We start from the raw sequence: 24,886 nt of genomic DNA, 5'->3' as shown, positions 1-24,886 counted from the left end.
AAGTCTTTGGGTGGTGCCTAAATATTTGGGGATTAACAGGATACTCATTTTCTTTCTTTTTTCAGCTCCAGCCTTTCCTGGACAGAAATATTAATAGCTGCAGTGGTCCACACATTGGCAATCTCACAATTAGGATTACTGGAATGTGCAGTACATGGAGCTGTAATGTTTGGTCCAGAAGCTGCAGTTACTGCAAAGCGTTATCTGACTTGTGGCTAAGGCTTCCTTCTGTGTATCTGAAGAAGTGTGCATGCACACGAAAGCTCATACCAAGAACTGACTTAGTTGGTCTTTAAGGTGCTACTGGAAGGAATTTGTTTTGTTTTTCCTTCAACATGTTATCGCCAGCGCTGAGGGAACCACTCTCACTGCCAATATGCCATGGGCCAAATTTATGGTTTTATCGTTAGTGCACAAAGCCCTGTACAATTTGGGACTAAGATATCGGAGGGGTCCTCTCTCTGTATCTGCCCGTTCGCTATACAGGCAACTCCCCATTTATGCGGGGGTTATGTTCTGAGCCACCACGAGCGTCAGTGAAACTACGTATGTTTGAAACACCACTGGAAAAGTCTGCAAACAGCACAATTGCTCCCTGCAAACCTCATTGCTCAAACTCTCCGTAGGTCTCAAAGCCTAGTGCAATGGTTCCTGCAAAAGCACTTGCAAAGGTTTGCGGGACTGTTAGGTGCAGTTTGAGTGCCTCCCCCCCTTTCTGGGCTTTTCTAGGGCCATTTATCCATTTTAAAAGTAACTTCCGGGTCTGGTGCGATGCATAGAGTCACATGTCAGTTGGTCATTGCCTGTAATCTTCTGCAAAAGCCCTCTACAGTGGTGCCTCGCAAGACGAAATTAATCCGTTCCGTGAGGCTCTTCGTATAGCGGTTTTTTCGTCTTGCGAAGCAAGCCCATTGACAGCTTAGCGGATTAGCGCTATTAGCGGTTTAGCGGCTTTTAGCGGATCAGCTGATAAGCGGTTTAGGGCTTAGGAAGGGGGGGGAGGGAAAAAACCCCACAGGAACTCGCAAGACATTTTCGTCTTGCGAAGCAAGCCCATAGGGAAATTCGTTTTGCGAAGCGCCTCCAAAATGGAAAACCCTTTCGTCTAGCGGGTTTTCCATCTTGCGAGGCGTTCGTCTTGCGGGGCACCACTGTATATTGTGCCACATTTGACGGAGGTTCATTCCATGGTAGCTTAGACTGGGTCCTTCAGAACAGTACCACCTATCCTGCTGATTACACCGCCCACTGAAATTAAGGCAGGCTCCAACGATGTAACAAATTTCACTGGATGCCAGAAGGATGAGTTTAACTCATGGGTAGCATCTGATTTAAGATTTATTTCTTTTTGAAAATAGAATGTTGTATGACACTGGTATTTTGTGATCTTTTGCTGCTTATAAATATTACTAATATATATAAAAAACCCAATCATTTGCCTGATCTTTATAGGAACCGGAATTTGCGATCTGTCTGGAACCGGAATTTGCTAGTGTAAAATCAGAGGGCTGAAGCATGCAGAAGTATGGCTAATCACATAATGGAGATGCTTGGGAGAATGGAGGATCTACCATGGGATATGAGAGATATTATTTCAGGGCATAAAGGTAAAGGGTAAAGGGACCCCTGACCATTAGGTGCAGTCGTGACCGACTGGGGTTGCGGCACGCATCTCGCTTTATTGGCCGAGGGAGCCGGCGTACAGCTTCCGGGTCATGTGGCCAGCATGACTAAGCTGCTTCTGGCGAACCAGAGCAGTGCATGGAAACACCGTTTACCTTCCCGCCGGAGCGGTACCTATTTATCTACTTGCACTTTGACGTGCTCCCTGGCAGGAGCAGGGACCCAGTAACGGGAGCTCACCCTGTTGCGGGGATTCAAACCACCGACGTTCTGATCGGCAAGCCCTAGGCTCTGTGGTTTAACCCACAGCACCACGCGCGTCCAATTTCAGGGCATAGATAAGGAAAAAATTCTGATGTTCTCAGAGATAAGGGAGTAAGTTCCCTGCGCAAGGTGATGAAGGGCTGTGGATCTAGATATTTCTCAATGCTGTTCTGACCAGGCACAGATATGTTGCGTGTGACAGAATAAGAGCTTCTGCCTGGAGAGCAGTTGTGTAATACATTCATGCAAACAGTCTGTATGAATAAAATAGTCAAAGACATATCCAAAGTCCCCTTCTTCTTAACGTAGATGTACAAAACCTTGCACATGCTAATGTCCACCCTCACTAGCTGTGTGTGTAGGTTTATCTCAGGACTCAGGTATCTGCACGCAAAACTGCATGGACGTTATTTCTTCTTCGGTTTACGGTCCTCTGGCTCTTGAACAATGTATGTTCAAATGCTTTCTTGTCAAGTCTGCAGAGGTTATTTTCCACAGATGTTTCAATGAATTACTGCCAGCAGACAAGTCCAAAGAAAATGGAAATAATGGATATACGCAGCTGGGGAGAAAGGACACTGCTGTTTCAAAGCAAAAAATGTTACACATAAACACGGTCGGAAAGATTTGTACAAATAGCATTTTTTCTTTATGGTATTGCTCTGGGCTTTTAAAAGAAAATATCACGTTGGACCAGCTTGTAGCACAATCTTATACATGGCAGTGCAGAAGTTCATGCTGTTTTCAGTGGGGCTTATTCCCAAGGTAAGCTGGTATAGGATTGTAGCCTCAGTGATGACAACTGATATAAGACCTTGTCAACGAATAAAATTAGGGTGGTATAGTACAGTCAAGTTCCTGACAAAGCCTATGCTGGCTTCTAGTTTACCTCTCCTGAACTCCAAAGTATATGCATATAAAGTTTTAAACAGCCTCAATTTACAAAAATAAAAAACGAATTGCTGAAGAAAACCAACAAAAGCAAACAATAAAATAAATTATGCTTTAACCAGTCAGGCTTAAAAATCATGCCACTTAATTCAGCCTTTCAGAGGAGAATACCTCCTTGGGTGCTTTACACCTATTATTTTGTGGAAATCCGTATCACAGCACTATATTATTATCATCCATTATCTATTGTTTTTAATGTTGTTTTTGTTTTATAAGAAATTTTTATCTTCTGTTTGTAAGCTGCTTCGGGTACTTTTGGAGTAAAGTCTGGCGGGATTAACTTGTTAAACTGGACGTGTCGAGGACTCGGATTGGATGGTGGTAAATTCACTGAAGACCAGATGGTCTGAAAGTAGGCTTTACCTGTATATAGCAGGAGTGGCCAACTCCCAAGAGACTGCAATCTACTCACAGAGTTATAAACTGGCAGTGATCAGGTCAAAGTTGCTGAGCTTTTTTTAGGGGAGCCAAAGTTGCTGAGCTTCTTTGGGGGGAGCCGGTGATCTACCACAGGCGCCCAGTGATCTACCAGTAGATCACAATCTACCTGTTGGACGTGCCTGGTATATAAGGATTAAATTTCCATAAATTTCTTGACTGCACTCAACATAGCCCCAGGCTATGTGGACTTGCTTTTGGCTTTCCACTCATGATGCCATCTTCTCAGAAAAAGGAGACACACTGCATGGAGAAGAACATCAAAAAGTGTCATACAAACATCACACTTACTGAGCTGGGTCGGTCTGTAAGTTGGCAGGTTAAACCTTTTCCCTACAAGGTACTATTTTTTAAAATCTTTTTAGCAAACTTTTAACTCTGCTTCATTAATTGACACCCCAAATCTTGAGTAGTTTTTGAGGAGAAACAAAGGAGATTTTAGCCTGGCTGGTAATAGCGGGGCAGTCCAATACACAGTTCGCATGCAGCCCTCAAGGTCTTTTTGGGTGGCCCTCAACAACATTTGACACTCCCCAGCCCTCATGCCGCCTTCCCAAACTAGGTAAGTGAGCCAATGGGCTTTGGGAAGGAGGCAGGAGGGCTCTGACAGGGTCCTGGAGGCACGAGAGGGTGTGAAATGTTGACCTTGCCCACTTGGTATGAAAAGTTGGGAGCAGTGAGTGAGCAGAGGAATGCACTCAGCCTTGGCTAGGAACTCCCTCGCTTGCACCACAGCACAGGGCTCCGAGAAACTGGGGTTGTGTGACACGCATGATCAGAAGAAAATGAAAAATTCTAATACCTCCGATCTGTAAAAACACTAAAATACACTGGGTGGTAGTCAACTAAGTTTTGTACAGAGCAGACCTACTGAAATTAATGACCATTAATAAGCCTGGTCCATTTATTTCAATGGGTCTATGTTAAGTAAAACTTTACTGATTACCACCCACTGCTCATATTTGAACAGCTGTAAGCTATTTCTATGTTGAAAATTGTGAAAGGTTATACTATGTGAAAAACAGGTTAAAGCGTTTTCTTTCTCTTGCCATCAGGAGGTCCTGGTGCCATAAACTGTTCACAGAGGAGATCTAAATAGAAGAATCACTTCCTCTACTTCTAGGAATACGACAAGGCAAAGGGTGAGTGAGTTAAGGAGTCAATAGTGCTGAAGCAGCTCTCCATAGGTAGCTTCAGAAGCTATCCAAACCAACAACAGCTAGAGTCACTGGATGTAAGCCAGGGCATAGTTTAAAACTGAGTTAAATGTATTGTCTTGGGTGGTTCAAGCTACTTACAATGTTAGGTTTTCTTAAGCAGCTCTACACTTAGCATCCAGCTCTGTATCTAACAATGACAAAGTAAACCCATGATACCTTAAACTACCAACAAATGTATGACAGCATAAGCTTTCTCTATCAGAGCACACTTCACCATCCAATGGATGTGTGTGTGTGTGTGTGTGTGTGTACACACCCACACCCACCCACACACCCACCCCACAGGTACTGAGATACTAACCATCACTTTCAGTCATGAAAAGTCACTGTTTGGTCACTTACTCCGGAAAAGACTAACTACCAAAAAGTTATTTCAATGCTTAGCTGTGCTAGAAAACAGCAAAACAGACGTATGTCACTTCAATTTCATCTCCTGGCAAGTATGAAACAAAAATTTAAATAGCTGGCAACTATGAATATTGTGCTTTATTGTTTGTTTTTAAAATCTTAAAAGCAATATCATCAGTGAGTTTAAATGGCAAAGAAAACAATTATTGCTATGGGAAAAGAATGGAATGTTTATCTTTGGTATTTAAATGACCACTTGCTATTTCTATATTTGCCAGAAAAATCTGCCCACTACAATTTTACCTCCCTTTTCATGGCCTCTAATCTGTTAGGCTTTATAATATTTAACATCTTTCCCCCTTACCCTTTGAATTCAAATCATGAAAGTCAAGTTACGTAAGACTAGAGGGATGAGATATTGGCATTCATCTCATAAGCACAGAGAAAAAGGTAGGATAAAGTAGTCATCTAAGTGATATTTAAAGGCAGCAGGAGGGGAAGAGAAACAAGGAATGTGTGTACTATTTATTGGAAAATTATCAGAAAACCTTTCCACTTCAGGCTACCAATAACCCTATTTTCAAGAATTTTAAAATAAATACGGCACTGTCCAAAATTTCGTTTACAGCTGTCTACACCAAAACATCCAGTCCTGCACTGGGCAAACACCTGAGAAGCCTGTTTCATAAATGACCACTTTAAAAAAGAGTTTTTATTACAACAGTTCTAACAATGTCAAGACTACATTAACAAAGATCTTCATCTACATCATGAATGCCTCTTTGCTGTATTAATAACAACCAGGTGTAAAGTAAGGCAAAAGATGTCTCATGTATGTAAAACTGGAATAAGCATTATTAAAGTATCCAAACTTCTACTCATGCATGGCAACCTGAGATACAGAGGTGTGTCAGGGCCTGATGTAGAGCATGGGGAATCATAAAGTAGACCAAATAAGAGTGTGCCTTGTATTATTTAATTAGGAAGTGACAGGCATTTACATGTTCTGGACATCTTACACCCCTATGCATAGCCAGCAAGAGTCCATCACTGATCAATCAATCAATCAATCAATCAAAATGCAAACTTTTGCCTTGATATACCACTGATTGATATACCACTTAGAGGCAATATAGAAATTTATTGAGTCATGCTGCTGGGGGCACGTTTAAATGACAGTAAGGCTGAGCTCAATAATATTTCTACGGCCATCTCAGCAGCTTTCCTGAGGGCACCAGGGGCTTCAAGAGAAAAGAGGAATTGGGAAATGTTGCCATGTCTTCCTCCAGGAACAGTGGAATTCTTCTGAGTGTGTCTGGATCCAACCCTTTAGGTCTAACTCCAAGATGGTAAATGCCACATCTTAAAAGCTGATTCTGGAAGAAGGGCCAATACCTCAGAAATGACTACAGATGACTACGGCTGGGAATAGATGCAATTTCCCCTACTCTCTTAAAAAACATCTATAACTCTCCTCCACTCACAAATGTACCATATTTTTTGCTCTATAAGACTCACTTTTTCCCTCCTAAAAAGTAAGGGGAAATGTGTGTGCGTCTTATGGAGCGAATGCAGGCTGCGCAGCTATCCCAGAAGCCAGAACAGCAAGAGGGATTGCTGCTTTCACTGCGCAGCGATCCCTCTTGCTGTTCTGGCTTCTAAGATTCAGAATCTCCCCCCCCCCCCCCGTTTTCCTCCTCCAAAAACTAAGTGCGTCTTGTGGTCTGATGCATCTTATAGAGCGAAAAATATTGATCCTTCCATCTCCTGCTCATGTTTCCCACTTTCCTTTTTCAGTGCTAATTATGACAAGTGTTAGTTATGCGTCAAGTTTAGCTAACTTGAATTTTATGTTTAAAAGCCGCTTTCACATGTTGTTTCAGAACTACAAACTCTGGTGGAAAATTAACTCTGCTTGGCATCCAGGAATGCAGACACAACCATAGTTAGCACTGAAAAAGGGAGGGGAATTTAAGTGAGCAGAAGAACAGAATGTGTGCCTGAGGGGGTGCACTTGATCTCTCATCCATGGCTATATTATACAGCCTTTAAGTTTATAAAATATTAATTTCCATGATCATGAAACATGACTACTCAAGGAATATAAAAATGAACAAAAAAAAACTTACTTCTGAATATCTTTTCTAATTCCAAAGGCCACTTAGATTTCTCTATTCAAAAGAAAAAAATGGGGGAGGCAAAGGATGATTCAACCAAAAATCATCTGCCAGTTATCTTGCTAACAAATGTAAAACAACATCTCACGAGATTTAAAAAGACCTAGGGCTTGTTCAGAAGCAATGACAAACCAAAACCTTCTTGCATAAAATGCACCTGCTAGGTTAGGTAAAGGTAAAGGGACCCCTGACCATTAGGTCCAGTCGTGCCCGACTCTGGGGTTGCGACGCTCTTCTCGCTTTATTGGCCGAGGGAGCCGGCGTACAGGTTCCGGGTCATGTGGCCAGCATGACTAAGCAGCTTCTGGCGAACCAGAGCAGCGCACGGAAACGCCATTTACCTTCCCACTGGAGTGGTACCTATTTATCTACTTGCACTTTGACGTGCTTTCGAACTGCTAGGTTGGCTGGAGCAGGGACCGAGCAACGGGAGCTCACTCTGTTGCGGGGATTCGAACCGCCAACCTGATCAGCAAGTCCTAGCCTCTGTGGTATAACCCACAGCGCCACCCGGTCCTTAACCTGCTAGGTTACTAACTTTATTATTACCTTACTAGTATCCAACTAACCTTTGAACTAGGGAACTACAATTTGGTTTTCCAACTTGGTTCACAGAACTCGCACAAACAATAGTTTGCAAGTTTGGATGCAATGACAAACTATGGTTTCTCCAAGGGGTTGCTGAAAAGTGAAGTGTGTGAAGTGAGGGGCAACGTAAGAGGATAAGGCTCATTCTTGTAATAACAAGTCATGGTTTGGCATTAAACCTGAATCAAGCCACAATCTATCTAACTCTGGTGAAAGTAAAAATCACTTTGGAGCAAAGCAAAATTTTAAATTAATTATATATTTTATATTTTCCTATCAGTTTGAAAGTTCTGCAAAATTGTCATGTAATCCCATCAGCAAAATAAAATAATATTAAGTCGAATGTACATGCAGATCCCGCTTTACAAGCACCATGTGTTCCCTGGAAATCATTCAATGGGTGAGCATTCACATTATGATTTCCATTAATTCCTATGGGAAAAGTTCTAACGTGTTTCTGACCATGGAACGTTGAGCCCGAAACACACCAAAAACCCAGAAACCCCCAGAAAAAAATGCTGTTCGATTCCTCACCCTCCCTTCCTCGGATAACAGCAAAAGGCAAACAAGGAAGTAGAAAAATGTTTTCTATTTGGATATCTGAATATGCATAGCATACAGTGAGGTTTGGGTACCAATTCCTTGTGTTCTGATAAGTGAATTTCTGCATAGTGAGCGTTCATAAAGCGGGACCTGCATGCACAAATTCTACATACTTGATTTGTAGACTTTAAAAAATCTGCTATTGTATGAACGTGTTGTGAAAACAACCACATTTGACATTTGGTACAATGACTAGAACCCGCTTAAGGCATATAAAGAAATCACTTTTATTATTAAACACTGTACCATAAAGGAAAATACTCCTTGAAGAAAAGCTGGCTTTATTTATTATGGATAAAGATGAGTAACAACCCTGTGATGGGAATTAAAAAAAAAATCCATGGGATGTCTTCTGTCACATAATGAGCTGTTCATTATCATCTGCCAGAACGAGCTGTTCATGTCATCTGCTATCGCCAAAGCACTGCCTCAGCACATTTAAGGTGGGTGATCAGTGAGGTGGTTACACTAGACTTTACTATGTTGCAAATTCCACCAGACTAACAGTTCACCCTGTGAAGTCAGCATTTCCAATTAAGCAGCCATCATGAGACACTTGCTCATCTGTAGCCACCTGTGTCTGATTACAGCTAATTAAAAGGCCACAGTGTTTAACCCGATATGGTACTATCAGTAATGGGCACGGCGTACATTCAGATGGAGATTCACATTTGCTATTAACGCACAAAGCTATACCAAAGCTAAAGATGCAGAATGAAATAGTAGTATGAGTGGTGGAGGGTAACCACTAATTAAATGGCAAGAGGTACAGACGACTGTTTAAAAAGTTCCTATTTGTCAGCGAAAAGCAGCATGAAGAAGAAAATCCACCACCGTTAAGATCCAAACTATTTGAGTAAGGGAGAAGCTTCACTCCAAACCTTTAATTACTTAGATTGGAGGACAGAATTTGGGTAGTATAAAACACTCTTTAACTTGAGAAAAGTGACATAAAAGAAGCAGCTGTTTCAAGAGTTTTACCAAAACTAGAGAGGAAACTTACCAACAGTACATAATTTCAAGGTGTACTCAATGAGAGGCAAGCTACCAGCTCATAGAAGGCTGGGAAACTTAAAAACACCATCCTTAACGTAAAAAGTACAACAAAATAAAAATGTCTCATTACTTTGTGTGTTTTTAGCGGTTTTGAGAGAGACCCAACAGAGTTGAATATTAAATTTAAAATTTGTGTAAATTTCAATGTAATGCTAATTATATTTTAGGGACCAAACTATATAAGACCATAGTTTACATCTATGTGCAAGCCTTTTTATGCGCATTTAATACAAACACACACACACACACACACACACATAAATGATCTGTAACTATATCAAAGTTACATTAACTGGAGCAAAATGCAGTTGGGGTATAACTGAATATAAAAGGTACAGTATAAAAGACTACTTACGGTTGCATGTGATATGGTCAGAATACCATTTTTGACAGTGCATTTTCTTCTTTGCCAAACTTTCCGTAGGCTAAATATGGAAGGAATGTGGCATAGGGGAAAAAAAAGGCTTTGAGAATATTATTGCAACTACTGGTTGTAATTAAAGCTTGATCCTTTAATTTTCCTAGTACATTAAGACAAAAACAACATCAATAATTTTCACACGATAGCAGCAGCAAGGATATGGCATGCAAAATATTATGAAGATCACTTAGTTCCGTTCATTTCTGAATGGTAAATGAATTAATAGGTCATTCCCTGGACAATTACAAGACTTTTGGGCACTTCGGAAGATTTCGGCTTAAGCCAGTTTTCAAGTACAGTCATACCTTGCTTTGTGGCCGGGATCCGTTCTGGAGCCCCGGAACGGACGCAGGGCAAAGTGCTAGTCTGCGCACGCGTGAAGCACAATTTAGTGCTTCTGCGCATGTGGCAAACCCGGAAGTAACCTGTTCCGGTACTTCCGGGTTTGCTGCGGACATTCGCCGGAATGGATGTAATGTAATGTTTCACAATAAAAGGTAAAGGGACCCCTGACCGTTAGGTCCAATCGTGACCGACTCTGGGGTTTCGGCGCTCATCTCGCTTTATTGGCCGAGGGAGCCGACGTACAGCTTCCAGGTCATGTGGCCAGCATGACTAAGCCGCTTCTGGCGAACCAGAGCAGTGCACGGAAACGGCGTTTACCTTTCTGCCGGAGCAGTACCTATTTATCTGCTTGCACTTTGACGTGCTTTTGAACTGCTAGGTGGGCAGGAGCAGGGACCGAGCAACGGGAGCTCACCCCATCGCGGGGATTCAAACCGCCGACCTTCTGATCGGCAAGTCCTAGGCTCTGTGGTTTAACCCACAGCGCCACCAGCGTCCCTATGTTTCACAATATCATAAGCTAAAATAGAAGACTTATGCCAGTACAGCAGCGGCCCTCACCATGCATTTTACAGCACTGGCTGATTCCGCTTATCAAATACTGTGCTCTTAAGTACTTACCCATCACTCTTCTTTAAAAGATAACCCTTCTTCTCACTGCCATATTCCTTATTTCCCTGAAGCTGGTGCATACTATATCCTCCTTGCCTGCTCTGTGAATCCTAGAGAGAACATAAAGGAACAAATAATACTTCTCCTTTTCTTTATTAGTTTTCAAGCCCTCTTTTCTTAATACCATTTCGATCCCTCCATTTATAGAACCACTATACAAAAACGCAGTTAACTTGCTTTCAACAACAGTCCCAACTTTTTACATGGACAGTTTCTTTAGCATGTAAAGGATAATGGTATGTTTTCACAAGGTGATGAAGGTGTTACTTAAAAAAATAAATCCAGAATGTTTTTGCGGAAAAATAAAAATGTTTGGCAAAACATTGCACATAGAAGAATCAAGTAAGCTATATACCCAAAGTGTATTTGCAATACAGATATTTTCATTATTTAATTAGCTTTACCAAATTATATTAATTGGTTTAGCTGATGGTTTAGAAGGGGTGGAATGAAATTCAATGTATACAAGTGTGTGCATGCCTGTATGCATATACAGATATACATATACCACTGATGAATGAATGCAGCTACTAAATGCTGTACAAATTCACTACAATAAGCAATGATTCATTAAAGCGTTGACTTACTCTCCTAGACTTCGATCAGGAAAGGCAAAGGCAACATAGGAAGAAAAAAGTAGAATATTTTAAGACAGCATTTGTTAAAAGGAGTATATTCATGTGCATTTTGCAGTCTCTTTATTCCAACATTTCAGTCTGTAGAAAAGGCACAGATAGGCATCTGTAAGAAATAGCTGTGTTTAGATGTTTCATAGCTAATGCTTGCTGGGTAATGGACAAATGTTTCACAGCTCCTCACAAAAAGGGAAAAAGAAGGTCTAGCTTGGTAAGCAAAAAAGGATAACCATTCCACAGCTAAAGCATTTTCATAAAGCTGCTGGTGAATTTGAAACAAAGATTATTTCTACTAATATTCAGCCGATATTTTACCACCTCTCTTCCTCAAGTTTTAATACCTGCAATTCCATTAGCAGAGCAAGGCTCAAAGCTGAAGAGGTTCCACATCTTCAAGTTTTGATTGATATTAATATGCCATGCTCTTCCTGGGTTGTTCCTTAATATCAAGTGGAAAGTAGCATCTGAATTAATTTACAAATTCTTACTTTTGGTGAACGACTTGGTTCTAAAATATAGCTTGCAAGTGAGCTACCAATAATAATAATAATAATAATAATAATAATAATAATAAATAATAATAATAAATAATAGTAATTTATTATTTATACCCCGCACATCTGGCTGAGTTTCCCAAGCCACTCTGGGCGGCTTCCAATCAAGTGTTAAAAACAATACAGCATTAAATATTAAAAACTTCCCTAAACAGGGCTGCCTTCAGATGTCTTTTAAAAAGAAGATAGCTGCTTATTTCCTTCACATCTGAAGGGAGGGCGTTCCACAGGGCAGGCACCACTACTGAGAAGGCCCTCTGTCTGGTTCCCTGTAACCTCACTTCTTGCAATGAGGGAACCACCAGAAGGCCTCGGTGCTGGATCTCAGTGTCCGGGCCGAACGATGGGGTGGAGACGCTCCTTCAGGTACACAGGACCGAGGCCGCTTAGGGCTTTAAAGGTCAGCACAAACACTTCGAATTGTGCTCGGAAATGTACTGGGAGCCAATGCAAATCTCTCAGGACCGGTGTTATATGGTCCTGGCGGCAACTCCCAGTCACCAGTCTAGCTGCCACATTCTGGATTAATTGCAGTTTCCAGGTCACCTTCAAAGGTAGCCCCACACAGAGCGCATTGCAGTAGTTGCAATGTTCAGTTGATGTTCTCCTTATGGGCACTTATGGCCTTCTATAAAAAATGAGCAATACTGGGTTGAGGTGGTCTCAGAAGGCAACATGCCCATACAATCAGAAGCTTTTTTAAAAAAACAAAAAACAAAAAAACACCAAACAGACCTAAAAATGGATCTGAATGGATGTTGCTGAATTCCAACTCCCATCAGCCCCATCCAGCATGGTCAATGATCAGGGATGATGGAAGTTCAGTCCCAGGGGGGCACATGTTTGAGAAACAGTATGGAGTAATAGTGATTAGAGACTAGGACCTGGGAGATTTTCAAATCCCTACTCGGTTCACTGGGTGACCTTGTGCCAATCATATAACCAGGATTCCATGGTGCAGTTGAGATGTGTCTGTGCGTGCATGTGAGGATGTGGGGTGGCCACACCCACTGCTGGCATGCAGCCCCCAAAGGGCAATATAACGTATATAGCAGCTTTGTCCTTATGGTGGAAAAGAATAGCTTTATGGGATAGGATGAAAGAGTTTTTACAAAAGGGGCATGAACAACGCTGGCAAAGCAGCAAGGGAAGATCCACTAGAAATCTAGGATTAAAGCTTTGGGGGTTTCTTTTTCTCTTTAAAAAAGACCATGCCTAATCCAAATTTATTCTTTACAAATTGACAGGACAATATCCATTATTCTGATTACTGTATAAATGCCATAATTTCAAAGCCATAATGGAACACTGTCTATAAAAAAAAAAAAAATTCATTTTAAGGGAAAAACACCAAACAAGGTCTTTCCTTAAAAATGCACACCTTTAATCACTAAAAAATAAATAAATAAGAATACTAGCTAAATGATAAACAAATGTTTCTTTAAAATTGATCACTGCCTCTCCAAGTTTCCGCAAAATCTGGCCTCAGTATTACTGGGTATTTTTTACAAATATCTCATGAGTAAAGTCATTTGTTGACTACCTTAAAGAATAATTAAGGGGCAAAATCCACACAAATGTTTGTTATTTTCTCTTATTCTTAAAACAACAAATAAATGAAAAGCAGCAGAATACTTCTGTGAGAGAAAGAGACACCCAGGTTGAGGAACAGATGCTTAACCTTTTTCATGTGAGCCATTTTAAACTCAGAATTTTCTTGCTCACTAAAAGGCTTTCCATTTTGAAACACGTAAATTATGAATCACACACATCAGTGTACTGTGAAGTGTCCCTAAGGTTACACCAAGTCTTTCTTCTACAGTTTTCCAACTTCCTTTAACATGGCCCTTGCTGTTTGTGTTTCTATAGAAGGCCCAACTCCTCTGGCCCAAAGCAGTTTGTTTCCTTATATTAAATTTTCTCCCTGGGCTCCAAATGTACTTGAATGTGATTACAAGGTTCCAACTAAGCCATTGTTTTATAGTTTTTAAATGCCAAATTTTAATATGAAATTAGAGAGAATTATACGTGTTGAAAACATACTTCCAAGAAATGTTTTGTATATTTCACCAGCTTGGTATTTTGCTCTTTTGTTTGCAGAAAGCATATAGAATTAAATGTAGAATGATGCTAATAATTTAGAAGCACAATTAATAATGCTGTCCCTGAACAAAATATCACAAGATTGTTTTTTTTTTATTTTATAGCTGCATTCTAATGATATACTTTTGTAAACAAGCATATCTTACTGTGATTTGTTCTCATGAAAGTTGCAACCACTGCTGAAAATCTAAATAGATTTTAATTACACACACAAAACAGAGCAAAATCTTGAGGTCACCCCTCCTATTCATCCTACTAAGAAACTCGGAATACAGATGTGAATGTATCCATTATATTCATTTATAATTCTTTTTAATTATTCATTTAACTGCTCTTTTATGAAGAAATAACCCAGTTTAAGTATACTTTAAGAATCTGCCTGACATACAGATGCCAATCAATTATTACAGGTCACTTGTAACACTACTGTAGTATCTGGTGTATAATCTTAGCAACGAACAGGTTCACAACCTAACCCTTATGTTGCTAATTTTAATTAGCTATGAACTAAATAAATTTAGTGTTCTTTAAAGTGTGTATACATGTTACTAGGATTCGCAATAAAGCTGCCAATGCTATAGAACATGCCTAGGGGAAGGATAGGGACCTGTGACCCTCCAGATATTGTTGGACTACCTCCCATCATAATATTTAACTTTTAATCATTCTGTTGGAAGGTCTTTCTGTATTTTAGGGGTTCTTTCCACTCAAATGTATGGAATCAAATATCTGTGAAGATTTCGTTTTGCCATTTAAAGGTCTGTGGACTATTAATCAACTTAAATTAATCCAGTTATTTACGTAGTTCAGTCCGTGTTGAGGTGGGGAAACTATTTAGTTCTATGGGCCAGATCCTCATCAGGCTCAGCCTCACGGGCCAAATTTGAAGATAACCAGGACCACTCAGTTGTCAAAATCCCATATGCGGGGTTTCAATGCACCCAAAGAGCCAGCTGGAAGCACCAATCGTAGGGTTGGCAAAGCGCCTTTTTCTCCCATCCTCCTGAAGAATTTAACAGAATTTAACCCCTGCTTGGCAGCTGTCAAGAGGAAGGTTAAATATTTGTTTGGGCTGCACATTCCTGTTCCCAAAAGAGCCATTTGACAGCCCTTCATTTTAAGCAAGATTCCAATGCAACCCCCTGCTTAAAAAAAAAAGGAATAAACCTTCCTTTTAGCAGGGGTTTCCATGTAAACCCTTTCCTGAATCTGCAAAATGTTTGCATAAAATCCTGGAAACTGAACAAGATTTAATCCTTGATCATCAGTTTATGAGCGGGGTTAAATCTTGATACCTTAGGTAAAGGTAAAGGTATCCCTGACAGTTAGGTCCAGATATGGACAACTCTGGGGTTGCGTGCTCATCTCGCTCTATAGGCCGAGGGAGCTGGTGTTTGTCCACAGACAGCTTCCGGGTCATGTGGCCAGCATGACTAAGCCACTTCTGGCGAACCAGAGCAGCGCACGGAAACGCCGTTTACCTTCCCGCTGGAGCGGTACCTATTTATCTACTTGCACTTTGGCAGGCTTTTGAACTGCTAGGTTGGCAGGAGCAGGGACCGAGCAACGGGAGCTCACCCCATTGCGGGGATTCGAACCGCTGACCTTCTGATTGGCAAGCCCTAGGCTCAGTGATTTAGACCACAGCGCCACCCGCGCACCTTAGATGCATGCATGTGATCCCAGTTCAGCCACTGCAGAATTTTAACTCCATCCTTATGCCCACCAACTGATGTCATGTCTGATGTCAGCTGAAGGGCAGGTGGGTGTGGATTGGGAAATACAACCTTGTCGGTCAAATTGCACCCCCTGACATCAGCCTGTGGGACAGAGGTTCCTTTACATGGTAAGAATAAGAGAAAATGAAATTACAATGTCAAGTATACAAATTTAAGTTTTCTCAACATGAGAGGTGGACATTTGTTAACTTCTCACAAAGATGTAATCTTTATGGTTAATTAAACAGACCATCTGCTTCAAGAATAATTAGTATACTTTTTTGTTCGTAGAACCCAAAATACATTTTGGCTGCCTTTAAAATGTGCAGTTAAAAATGGCATTTGTGTAGGATGATTTTCTGGATAACAAAGCTGGTGGTACACTTCTGAACATCATGGTCATATGGCCTAGTATAGGAGTTCCCAAACTGGAGTCTATGGTTCACCACTGGTCTGCAAGCTTCATCATGTAGTTTGCAGTGTATCTGGGGATTTATAGTTGAAGATGAAAGACAGCACAACTACATTCGTACCTTGGTTCTCAAATGCCTTGTGACTCGAACGTTTTGGCTCCCGAAAGCTGCAAACCCGGAATTGAGTGTTCTGGTTTGCGAACTTTTTTTGGGAAGCTGAACATCTGACGCTGCTTCTGCGGCTTCCACTTGAGGGCAGGAAGCTCCTGCAGCCAATCAGAAGTTGCGCCTCGGTTTTCGAACGTTTTCAGAAGTCAAAAGGACTTCCAGAATGGATTCAGTTCGAGAACCAAGGTACCACTGTATTGTATTAAATTTTGCTGGCTTCTTTTATTTCTTACATTGTAATACAAGAAAATACAATATATAAGAAGTAAAAGAAGCAACAAATTACAATTTAAAAAGGTATACAGCATCCAGGATAGTGCACTACAACAGACAAAAAATCATTGAGTGGTCTACCAAGACCCTCAGCTATTTTCAAGTGGTCCGAGGGGGCGGGTGAAAGTTGGGGAACCACTGGCCTCGTGTATGAAACAGCCTTTATAAAGTTCCTGGACTAGTTAATATGTGTGATTTCATGAATGGGCATTTCTGGCTTCTGAGTATTGAGTATGTGTTCTGAATATTAAGTATCTGAAATAGTGCCACTACTGAAAAGTCAATCTCCACCGAATTGAACATTAAATTTGAGCAGTACTTAATAAGCAAAGCAAGCACCAGACATGGAAAAAGATCCACTGGGTAACAGACATGGTAGATCCTTATCATAAATCCACATCATACCAACTGTGAACTACATGCACTTATTGAGAGAGAACATTAGCTGCATTCAGTGCTGTGTAATTTAGTGCTATGTGAATGAGTCTAATCCTCTTTTTGGGCCCCACACATTCCTCCCTCTCCTCCTCTGCAGCCAAGAAGGACTACTTTGGAAGCTTTCACTTTGGCTAACTCAGCTTGAATTTCATCCAAACCAGGGATTAAGTTTTTAACATGAAGCATAGTTAGCCAGCATCATAAAACGTGGGTTTAAATGGGCTTGCTTTGAAACCACCACAAAACTGAGACAGCACAATCGATCAGGCAATAAAAATGTTGTGAGGGGAGGGAATGAGCACTCCAGGTACTAGAAATGTACTGTATTGTAGGCCCAACATGTTTTTTTAAAAAAGTCTTCAAGGGCACATTTTATAAACAATTATCATCAGTTTTGCTTGGATGTGAGAACTGCTTATAAAAAAGCATGCCCCTGAAACTATAATTTTCTGAAAGCTTTTGGGCCTACAATAATTTTTCTGAAAGGCATGGGACCTACTGTAAGTAAGATTTTCCTTCCCCTTCTGTTCTAAAAAAAGCCATAGCAATAGACCATTTCCCCTTATGTAGATGAAACAAAAAGGGCTTAATAAAAAGCAAAAGCTTTTGTTTGCATGACTGGGAGGAGAAAAGGAGGGAAGGCACATGAGCCCAGGAGGAAGCTAAGCTCATTCATGTATTACTTGGCTAAACCAAGAGTGAGTGTTAGTTATGTCCAAACACTGACATTATGTAGTTTAACGTACATGTAACTGTGCACTTTTAATAAACTCAGATAAGTTCAGCCCATAACTAATATTTTGCTTAAGATCCTTACCTCCTTCTGGTCAAGCTGTAATGAAGATTTTATCAAGTCTCTGAGTGCAGTGAGCTGTTTCTTCTCCTCATCTTGTGTCTGCTTTATCTAGAGTAAAATGACCAAACACTGCTTCAGTTTTTAAATAGAATTGTAGAGTTTGAAGGGACCCCAAGGGTGATCTAGTCCAACCCCCTGCAATGCAGGAATCTTAGCTAAAGCATCCATGACAGATGGCCATCCAACCTCTGCTTATAAACCTCCAAGGAAGGAGAGTCCACCATCTCTCGTGGGAGTCTGTTCCACTGCCAAACAGCCCTTACTGTCATGATGTTTAGTCGGAATCTCCTTTCTTGCAACGTGAAGCCATTGGTTAGAGTCCTACCCTCCAGAGAAGGAGAAAACAAGCTTGCTCCCTCCTTCATGTGACAGCCCTTAATATATCTGAAGATGGCTATCTCCTCTCAGTCTCTTCTTTTCCAGGTTAAACATACCAAACTCCTTCATGCACTCCTCATAAGGCTTAGTTTTCATACCTATGATCATCTTGGTTGCCCTCTTCTGCACATGTTCCAGCTTGTCAACATCCTTCTTAAACTGTGGTGCCCAGAATTGGACACAGTATTCCAAGTGTGGTCTGACTAAGGCAGAATACAGTGGGGCTATTACTTCCCTTGATCTGGACACTATACTAGAATAGCATATATAATGTGCCTATTATACATATTAATATATCTTAGTCCAGCTTTTCTTGAAAAGGTCCAAGACATTCCATTTTAAATTCCAAATAAAAGTGTGTGTTTGCATTGCTCTTGCCTATATGCATGTGTTAAGATTTATTCATTTCTATACTATATTGAAACTTACTGAGCCAAGCTACTAGAAGATGGTGCTTTTTCAAACCGTTAGTCATAATATTCTTTTTCAAATGTTGTGAGAAGTGGCTCATAATGGTACAAAGGGGAAATTATTTTACTGGACTTCATACTGAAATCATTAACCAATTTATTACATAGTTTTTATTAGGAAAAAATATAGATTGCTTAATCACAAAACTCTAATTAGGGTACATAATAACCAGTCTAATTTAAATGTTTGAAAGGTTTGAAAGGTTGCTGCCTCAAACTAGATTTGTAAAAAACTATTCTGTATATTAAGATGCCTAAAACTGAAATGCTTTTCCATTTCTTTCGCAAATATATTCAAAAAACAGTAATCCAAACAGGCAATATTCCTATCTTATGAATGACTTACATTATATAAATCAGCAGCCAGTTTTTCAATATATTGTTTTAGTTTATCAGCCGTCTTCAAGCCATCTTGGAAGAAACTACAATAGAAAATGCTTGCGATTTATCAGCAAATCAGTACTTTTCCCACTGCCCTTCTGACGTCTATTGACCATTTCTCCCCATCTGCATATCACTTAGCTATTATAATGAATTCCTTCAGAACTTGACATTTACAGTCTTCTCACAAATATAAGCAGACACTTTATTCAGGGATTCACTGATTTTGGTCATTAAGAAGCATAACAGATGTGTGAGCCCACTGGACTGTACTCAACACTGCTGTTCCACTCATGTAGACTTCTGCTTGCACAATGAAACTTCCTCCTCTCCTCTGCAGCTCCCCCCTCGCCCCACCCCCCAAATGTGTTCTGGGGTTGGAAGAACCTCTGAAACAGATTTTGAGGCAGGTATTCTAGAAGAAAGGGGCAGTCCCATTGCACAAGCAGAACATATGCAGCATTCAATACAACCTACTGTAAATATGTTCATGCAGGAATACAACAAAGATTGAATCTTGCTGAATAGTTTCACCTACTGGCCAATTTTCAGCCCTTTAAAAATCAGCAATTAACTGATGAACTTGAAGGCTTCTGCATTCATGCAAAGCTCTGATGTTTCCATCACCACATGGAAGTAAATACATGTCAAAGGACGGGAATCTTGAGGCAAAACATCCACTGAAAAGACCTCAGACAGTTCTACGCATCAGCTCACAACCTTCTGAAAGTCAGGTTGCAAGGAATATTGGTTTCTAAATGCCAAAAGAGCTAAAACACACACACACCCTATTACAAAGCCAGAATTTTTCCTAAGTTGCCCTTTCCCTCTTTCTGAAAAAATTCCATGCACAGAGCTGCCAAATGTTCTGCTGACAGGCCAAATTTTAAAACTAATTTATATGCCAGTTGAAAGGGTAATAAAATTTGGACTTCTACGTGGTAATAGTAAGAACTGAGTAATAGTAAGAACTGAGCACACTTATTACAAAGGGTGGTTTGAACTGCAGTAGAAATAATTTTATTTAATTTATTAAGGAGAAAAATTGTAAAATCTTGCAAATCTACTATAAAACAGCAACAGAAAACACCAAAGCAAAAGTAACATCAGTTTTAGCTAAATAATTATACTTACTTGCACTGTGCGTGATAATACTTAATAAGATTCTGTAGAAGGTCCACACCTTTTTTTGTCTTGATTTCATTAACCTTAATGAGATACTGTAGAAAGAAAAACCAAAGCTCAGTAGATAATTATATATTGGGGCTTCAGCGGTGCTCAAATACAAGAGCTATTTCAGATCTGTTTAACAAATTCAGCAATTATCTTGGAGGTTGCCTTGCAGTTGACATCTGAAACCACTCCACCAATACAGTGATTAAGATTTTAGTGTATACAAAGTAGATCAGTATGGCATAGGAAAATTTATTTAGAAGTAATTAAAAACAAACACCATGATAAACAGATGGTCCCCACCCCCACATTGTTTGAAGCTGTTTGTTCCCTCTTCCTCCCCACAATTTCTAACCCATTCTTAAAACTGAATAGTGACTTAAGTGTGAATTAGCCCTGAAAGTCAACATGGAATTGGCTAGATGAAGCTTTATGTGACATTCAGATTAATAGGAAAAGAAAATTTGCTATGCCACTGAGTTGTCCAATGTACTATTTCTTACAAAGCAACATTTTGTAACAGGACTTTTAGAATATTTCAGTAGAAATTTGGATAAAAACATTTCAAACCATTTGTTACTTACTTCACACATCTGGAGCTGAAATAGCCTTCTTTCTTTCTCCATTTCTTCTGCTATCTCAGCTCCAGTTATCTCAGTTCGTATCATCCCATGCTGTTTTGCATGTTCTCTTTTTTCCTTTTCGATTTTTGTGCTGAAATTTCAAAAGCATACATTCAATAAACATTGCCACTTCTTACTTTTCCTGCACAGTCTTTCAATTTTTAAATACTCTTTTCTTTTTTCAAAAAGTGAGAGGCAGGAATTAACACTCAAAACGGATGAAGTACATGCTGCACTTTAAAAAACAAAAATAAATCAGACAGCTGTCTGAAGCATGTAGAAAGGAAATTCAACCAGTGTTCAATTCACTTAGCACAACTGTCACTAATATTATAGAGGTGATCTTGAATGGCTGCAAATCCTATTTTCTTATACCTCTGTAAATGACTCTACCTTTCAAAAGTGTTAATAAACACATCTTTTTCATTTTCTTTTTGCTTCATTATTATTTCTGTTATATGAGTCATGGGATGGGAGCCAAAGTTAACAAGAAGCATACAGAATGAACCAGAAAGTGAAAAACAGAAACCAAACTTTGCCATAACAACATCCTTCAACTACTACCGCTATTCTTTGTAGTTTATTTCTGTCCACGTTCCACCTTTATACGTTTAGCACTCAGTTTCAAACATAGCATTTTGCTCAACATATTGATCCATTTCTCCAGTTTTACAGCAATACTGCATGGATGCAGCCAGCAACTCACCAAAGTCTATCAAAGACCTACAAGTCTCCTCATTGCTGAATTCCTTCAAGTGTAAGTTGTTAAATCAGCTGCTACTTTTGCAAATTTATGAATTGTTCCTCAGAACTAGAGATTGCTGCTGTATCATTTATTTTCCAAGTATTACAAATACACAAAGCAAATGCACAAAACATATATTGGAGTCCAACTGAAATCCACCAAAACCAAATAAAACTGGGTTATACGAAGTTCCTGACCATAATCTTCCATCGTAATCTTTTCAGGCAGTAGTGTTGGGCATGAAATATCAAATCTGTTAACAATTATGCTAATTACAAATAAAATTATATATCTATTGTTGGAAACAGTAGATTTTTTAAAAAAATAATAATTATTTGATTACATATTTATTTTCCCATAAAGAGTTGACACCATATGTAATTCCCCCCTCCAAAGAAAATCACAAATCAACACAATAATCCTGTGAAATATGATGGCTTGAGTGTGTGTGACTGGCCTAGCATCATCTAAGCAATATTGTAACTGAACAAGAATTTTGAGTTTGGGTCTCCCTAGTCTTAATTCCCCCTTCATGGATCACTGCCTTGCTGTGGCGAAGGGGCTTGAATAACTCAGAGAAGCTATGAGCTATGCCGTGCAGGGCCACCCAAGATGGACAGGTCATAGTGGAGAGTTTTGACCAAATGTGATCCACCTGGAGCAGGAACCGCCAAGCCACTCCAGTATCCCTGCCAAGAAAACTCCATGGACAAAGGCAACGAAGCTACAAACATGAGTCTGACCAAACTGCGGGAGGCAGTGGAAGACAGGAGTGCCTGGCGTGCTCTGGTCCATGGGGTCACGAAGAGTTGGACACGACTAAACGACTAAACAACAACAACAACAAAAGTCTTAATTCAACATTCAATGAATGTGACAATGGTATTTCCCACCAATGATCGCTTGAAGTTCTGTCTGGAGAGGACTGCATTTATACCAAATTGCCAGTGGGTGATTTGCTTGCCCCATTCCTACTGGGATAGGGGGTAAGGTATCACTCCTGTCCATGCTAACAAATGGGCCCCATAAAAAAAGCACTTTCATCTACAAGTGGCTGAATTCTGACATAACGCTATCTGAATGAATCTCATGCTTAGGCAATTCCCCACTCTACTCCAGTGCAGCAAAATAAATGAAAAAGGAAGGAAGGAAGAACATCCTTCCTTTTTCAAGTAACTGCAGTTTGTCTTTATGTATGAACCAAAGCTTTAACTAAGGCTTGCCTGAATAAGCCAGCTTCAAATGATAGTTTACAAACCTTGCTGATATGGACAAGCCATAGCTTAAAGTGCAGTTTTCCTGATTCAGGCATAACAAATCATTGTAAGCTGAAAGCAGAAGCAAATTCATCCCATTTCCTTATGCTTACACTACAAGAAGAAGAGAGGTGTGGCACACACATAATGCTAAGCCATAGTGTGAATGAGGCCAGTGGCATCTTGTAATATTTGTTATCACATGCATATTCACTAAATGAGGAATAAACTATACTACACCAGGTTTGTCAATCCACAAGAACATATTCCCGAGTATCACTGAAATGCGTAAGTTTACTATGTTCCCATTAAATAATTCCATATCATTCATTGATACTGAAGAAAGTGACAGACATCCCCAGAAAAGCTCAAGGCTTGAAAGAAATGATTAGGTCACACACTTAAAGCTGCTCAAATGTTTACCCAGAGTGAACAATACTTACAATTTGGTCTCATAATCCTTCCAGGCTTTGTCAAAAGGCTTTTTAAGATCCTTAGGAAAGAGAAAATGCACTTAAAATAAGTTTATGACACTGCTATGTTAAAATGTATATACTTAAGATATTCTTTCAAGATTATAATTTACTTTTTTAAAAAGAAAGAAAGAAGGCTTCTCTTTTTATAACTTTAAGAATTTCTTTCCCATGGATCTTAAGGCACATATATCTCAAGCTTCGAAGAAGGAGCATGAAATGTAAAGCATGCAATTACAGCTGATTCTACAGAATTTTATGCAGATATGATGTCACCACAAGAACACTGATGGGAAAGCAGCAAAAGCCCATGCAACAAAGTCAGCAATACTATTATAGTTCTCAAGCAAAAAACTTACCCCTTTGACACCTTTCAAATCTCCTTTCAAGAGGGAATCCAATGTGAAGATGACATTGTGACTCAAGCCTTGAAGCTAAGAAGAAAAAGCAGTGTTATTCAATTTTTTAAAGTATGAGCTTAACATGAGCTACAAATATCCATTAATGTCTTGTTTCTACTAATGTGACATTTACACCTATCACAAAAATTTAGATTATTGTTTGAAATAAGCCCTTTATCAAGCTTCATATCATGAGGGTCCTCAAAGGGAAACTATACCAATTCATGAAACCAGGAAAAAATTCCAACAGCTTTGTAAAAAGTCATTTTGTTCTTGAAAATGGCTCAAAGCGTTTTGAGCTTTACAGCTCTCTCTCTCTCTCTCTCTCTCTCTCTTTTTTAGAACAAGAAAGTTTTCCTTTTTAGAGGAAGAATAGGTTCTCTTTTTACACTGGGGGTTGGAAGAAATGTCAGGTACCATCCAAATATATCTATTTAAAGGTTATTCTTGAAGAAGAGTCATAAAGCACATAAGCCTGAGGCTTGGCTAATGATGAAGCATAAACCATATTGTTCTCTCATTAGGAGAGTAAAGTGTAAACAGATCTAAGCTTTGGAAAGACAAAAAAAGGGAAACAAAACACAAGACACCTTTCAGCTCTCTATTCTGCAATACGCTCCAAAAAAATAGCATACTGAGGTGTCCATTAAAAATCATATACAATGGGCTTTACCCTCGGTGTCTTTTTGGCTCCTTCTTCCCTTCCCGGGAGTAATGCCCATCCTACCCATGGGAAAGGCCTGAAAGGCTACACTAGAACCATAGGCATGTCCATGATTTCTGTCAACTCTACACTCTAGCCACAGCTTCTATTCAATAGCCCATGCGATTCTCAAACATTTATCCAACAATCAGGAACAGCTTTTTTGGGGGTGGAGAGGAGGCAGCCAAGCTCTGTTCTATGAGCAATCATCACAATCCACTCAAATATTGTAAATAATTCCCTGTTAAATGTGTTTTTAAAAAGCACTAAAAAATGAAGTAAGACCTTTTAAGGTTTCTGACCATTTCTTTAGTGTCACAAAGCAGTTTGAATAAATCAGAAACATACAATGATCATAATTGTATTGGTCTATGAGCTCTTAATGGTTTAATTAAGTAGCTCCTTTACTGTTCCATTCA

The 24,886-nt window shown here is 39.7% G+C and overlaps 1 protein-coding gene across 5 annotated transcripts in view; it reads right to left on the bottom strand.

Moving 5' to 3' along the window:
- Window positions 1–24,886, bottom strand: part of ASAP1 (ArfGAP with SH3 domain, ankyrin repeat and PH domain 1) — a 142,718-nt gene that overhangs the window by 39,404 nt on the left and 78,428 nt on the right. For all 5 annotated transcript variants that reach the window (XM_081874069.1, XM_081874065.1, XM_081874066.1 and 2 more), the window contains 8 exons: window positions 23,723–23,797; window positions 23,334–23,383; window positions 20,851–20,980; window positions 20,228–20,313; window positions 19,059–19,134; window positions 17,826–17,912; window positions 10,656–10,756; window positions 9,624–9,693 (listed from right to left, as the gene is read on the bottom strand). In XM_081874069.1, the coding sequence (XP_081730195.1) occupies window positions 9,624–9,693; window positions 10,656–10,756; window positions 17,826–17,912; window positions 19,059–19,134; window positions 20,228–20,313; window positions 20,851–20,980; window positions 23,334–23,383; window positions 23,723–23,797 (675 nt within the window). The remainder of the gene's footprint in view (window positions 1–9,623; window positions 9,694–10,655; window positions 10,757–17,825; window positions 17,913–19,058; window positions 19,135–20,227; window positions 20,314–20,850; window positions 20,981–23,333; window positions 23,384–23,722; window positions 23,798–24,886) is intronic.

Source organism: Podarcis erhardii (genome assembly GCF_964252035.2).
Source record: "Podarcis erhardii genome assembly, chromosome: 8".
NCBI classification, from domain to species: Eukaryota; Metazoa; Chordata; class Lepidosauria; order Squamata; family Lacertidae; genus Podarcis; species Podarcis erhardii.
This window is presented reverse-complemented; position numbering and strand designations above follow the sequence as displayed.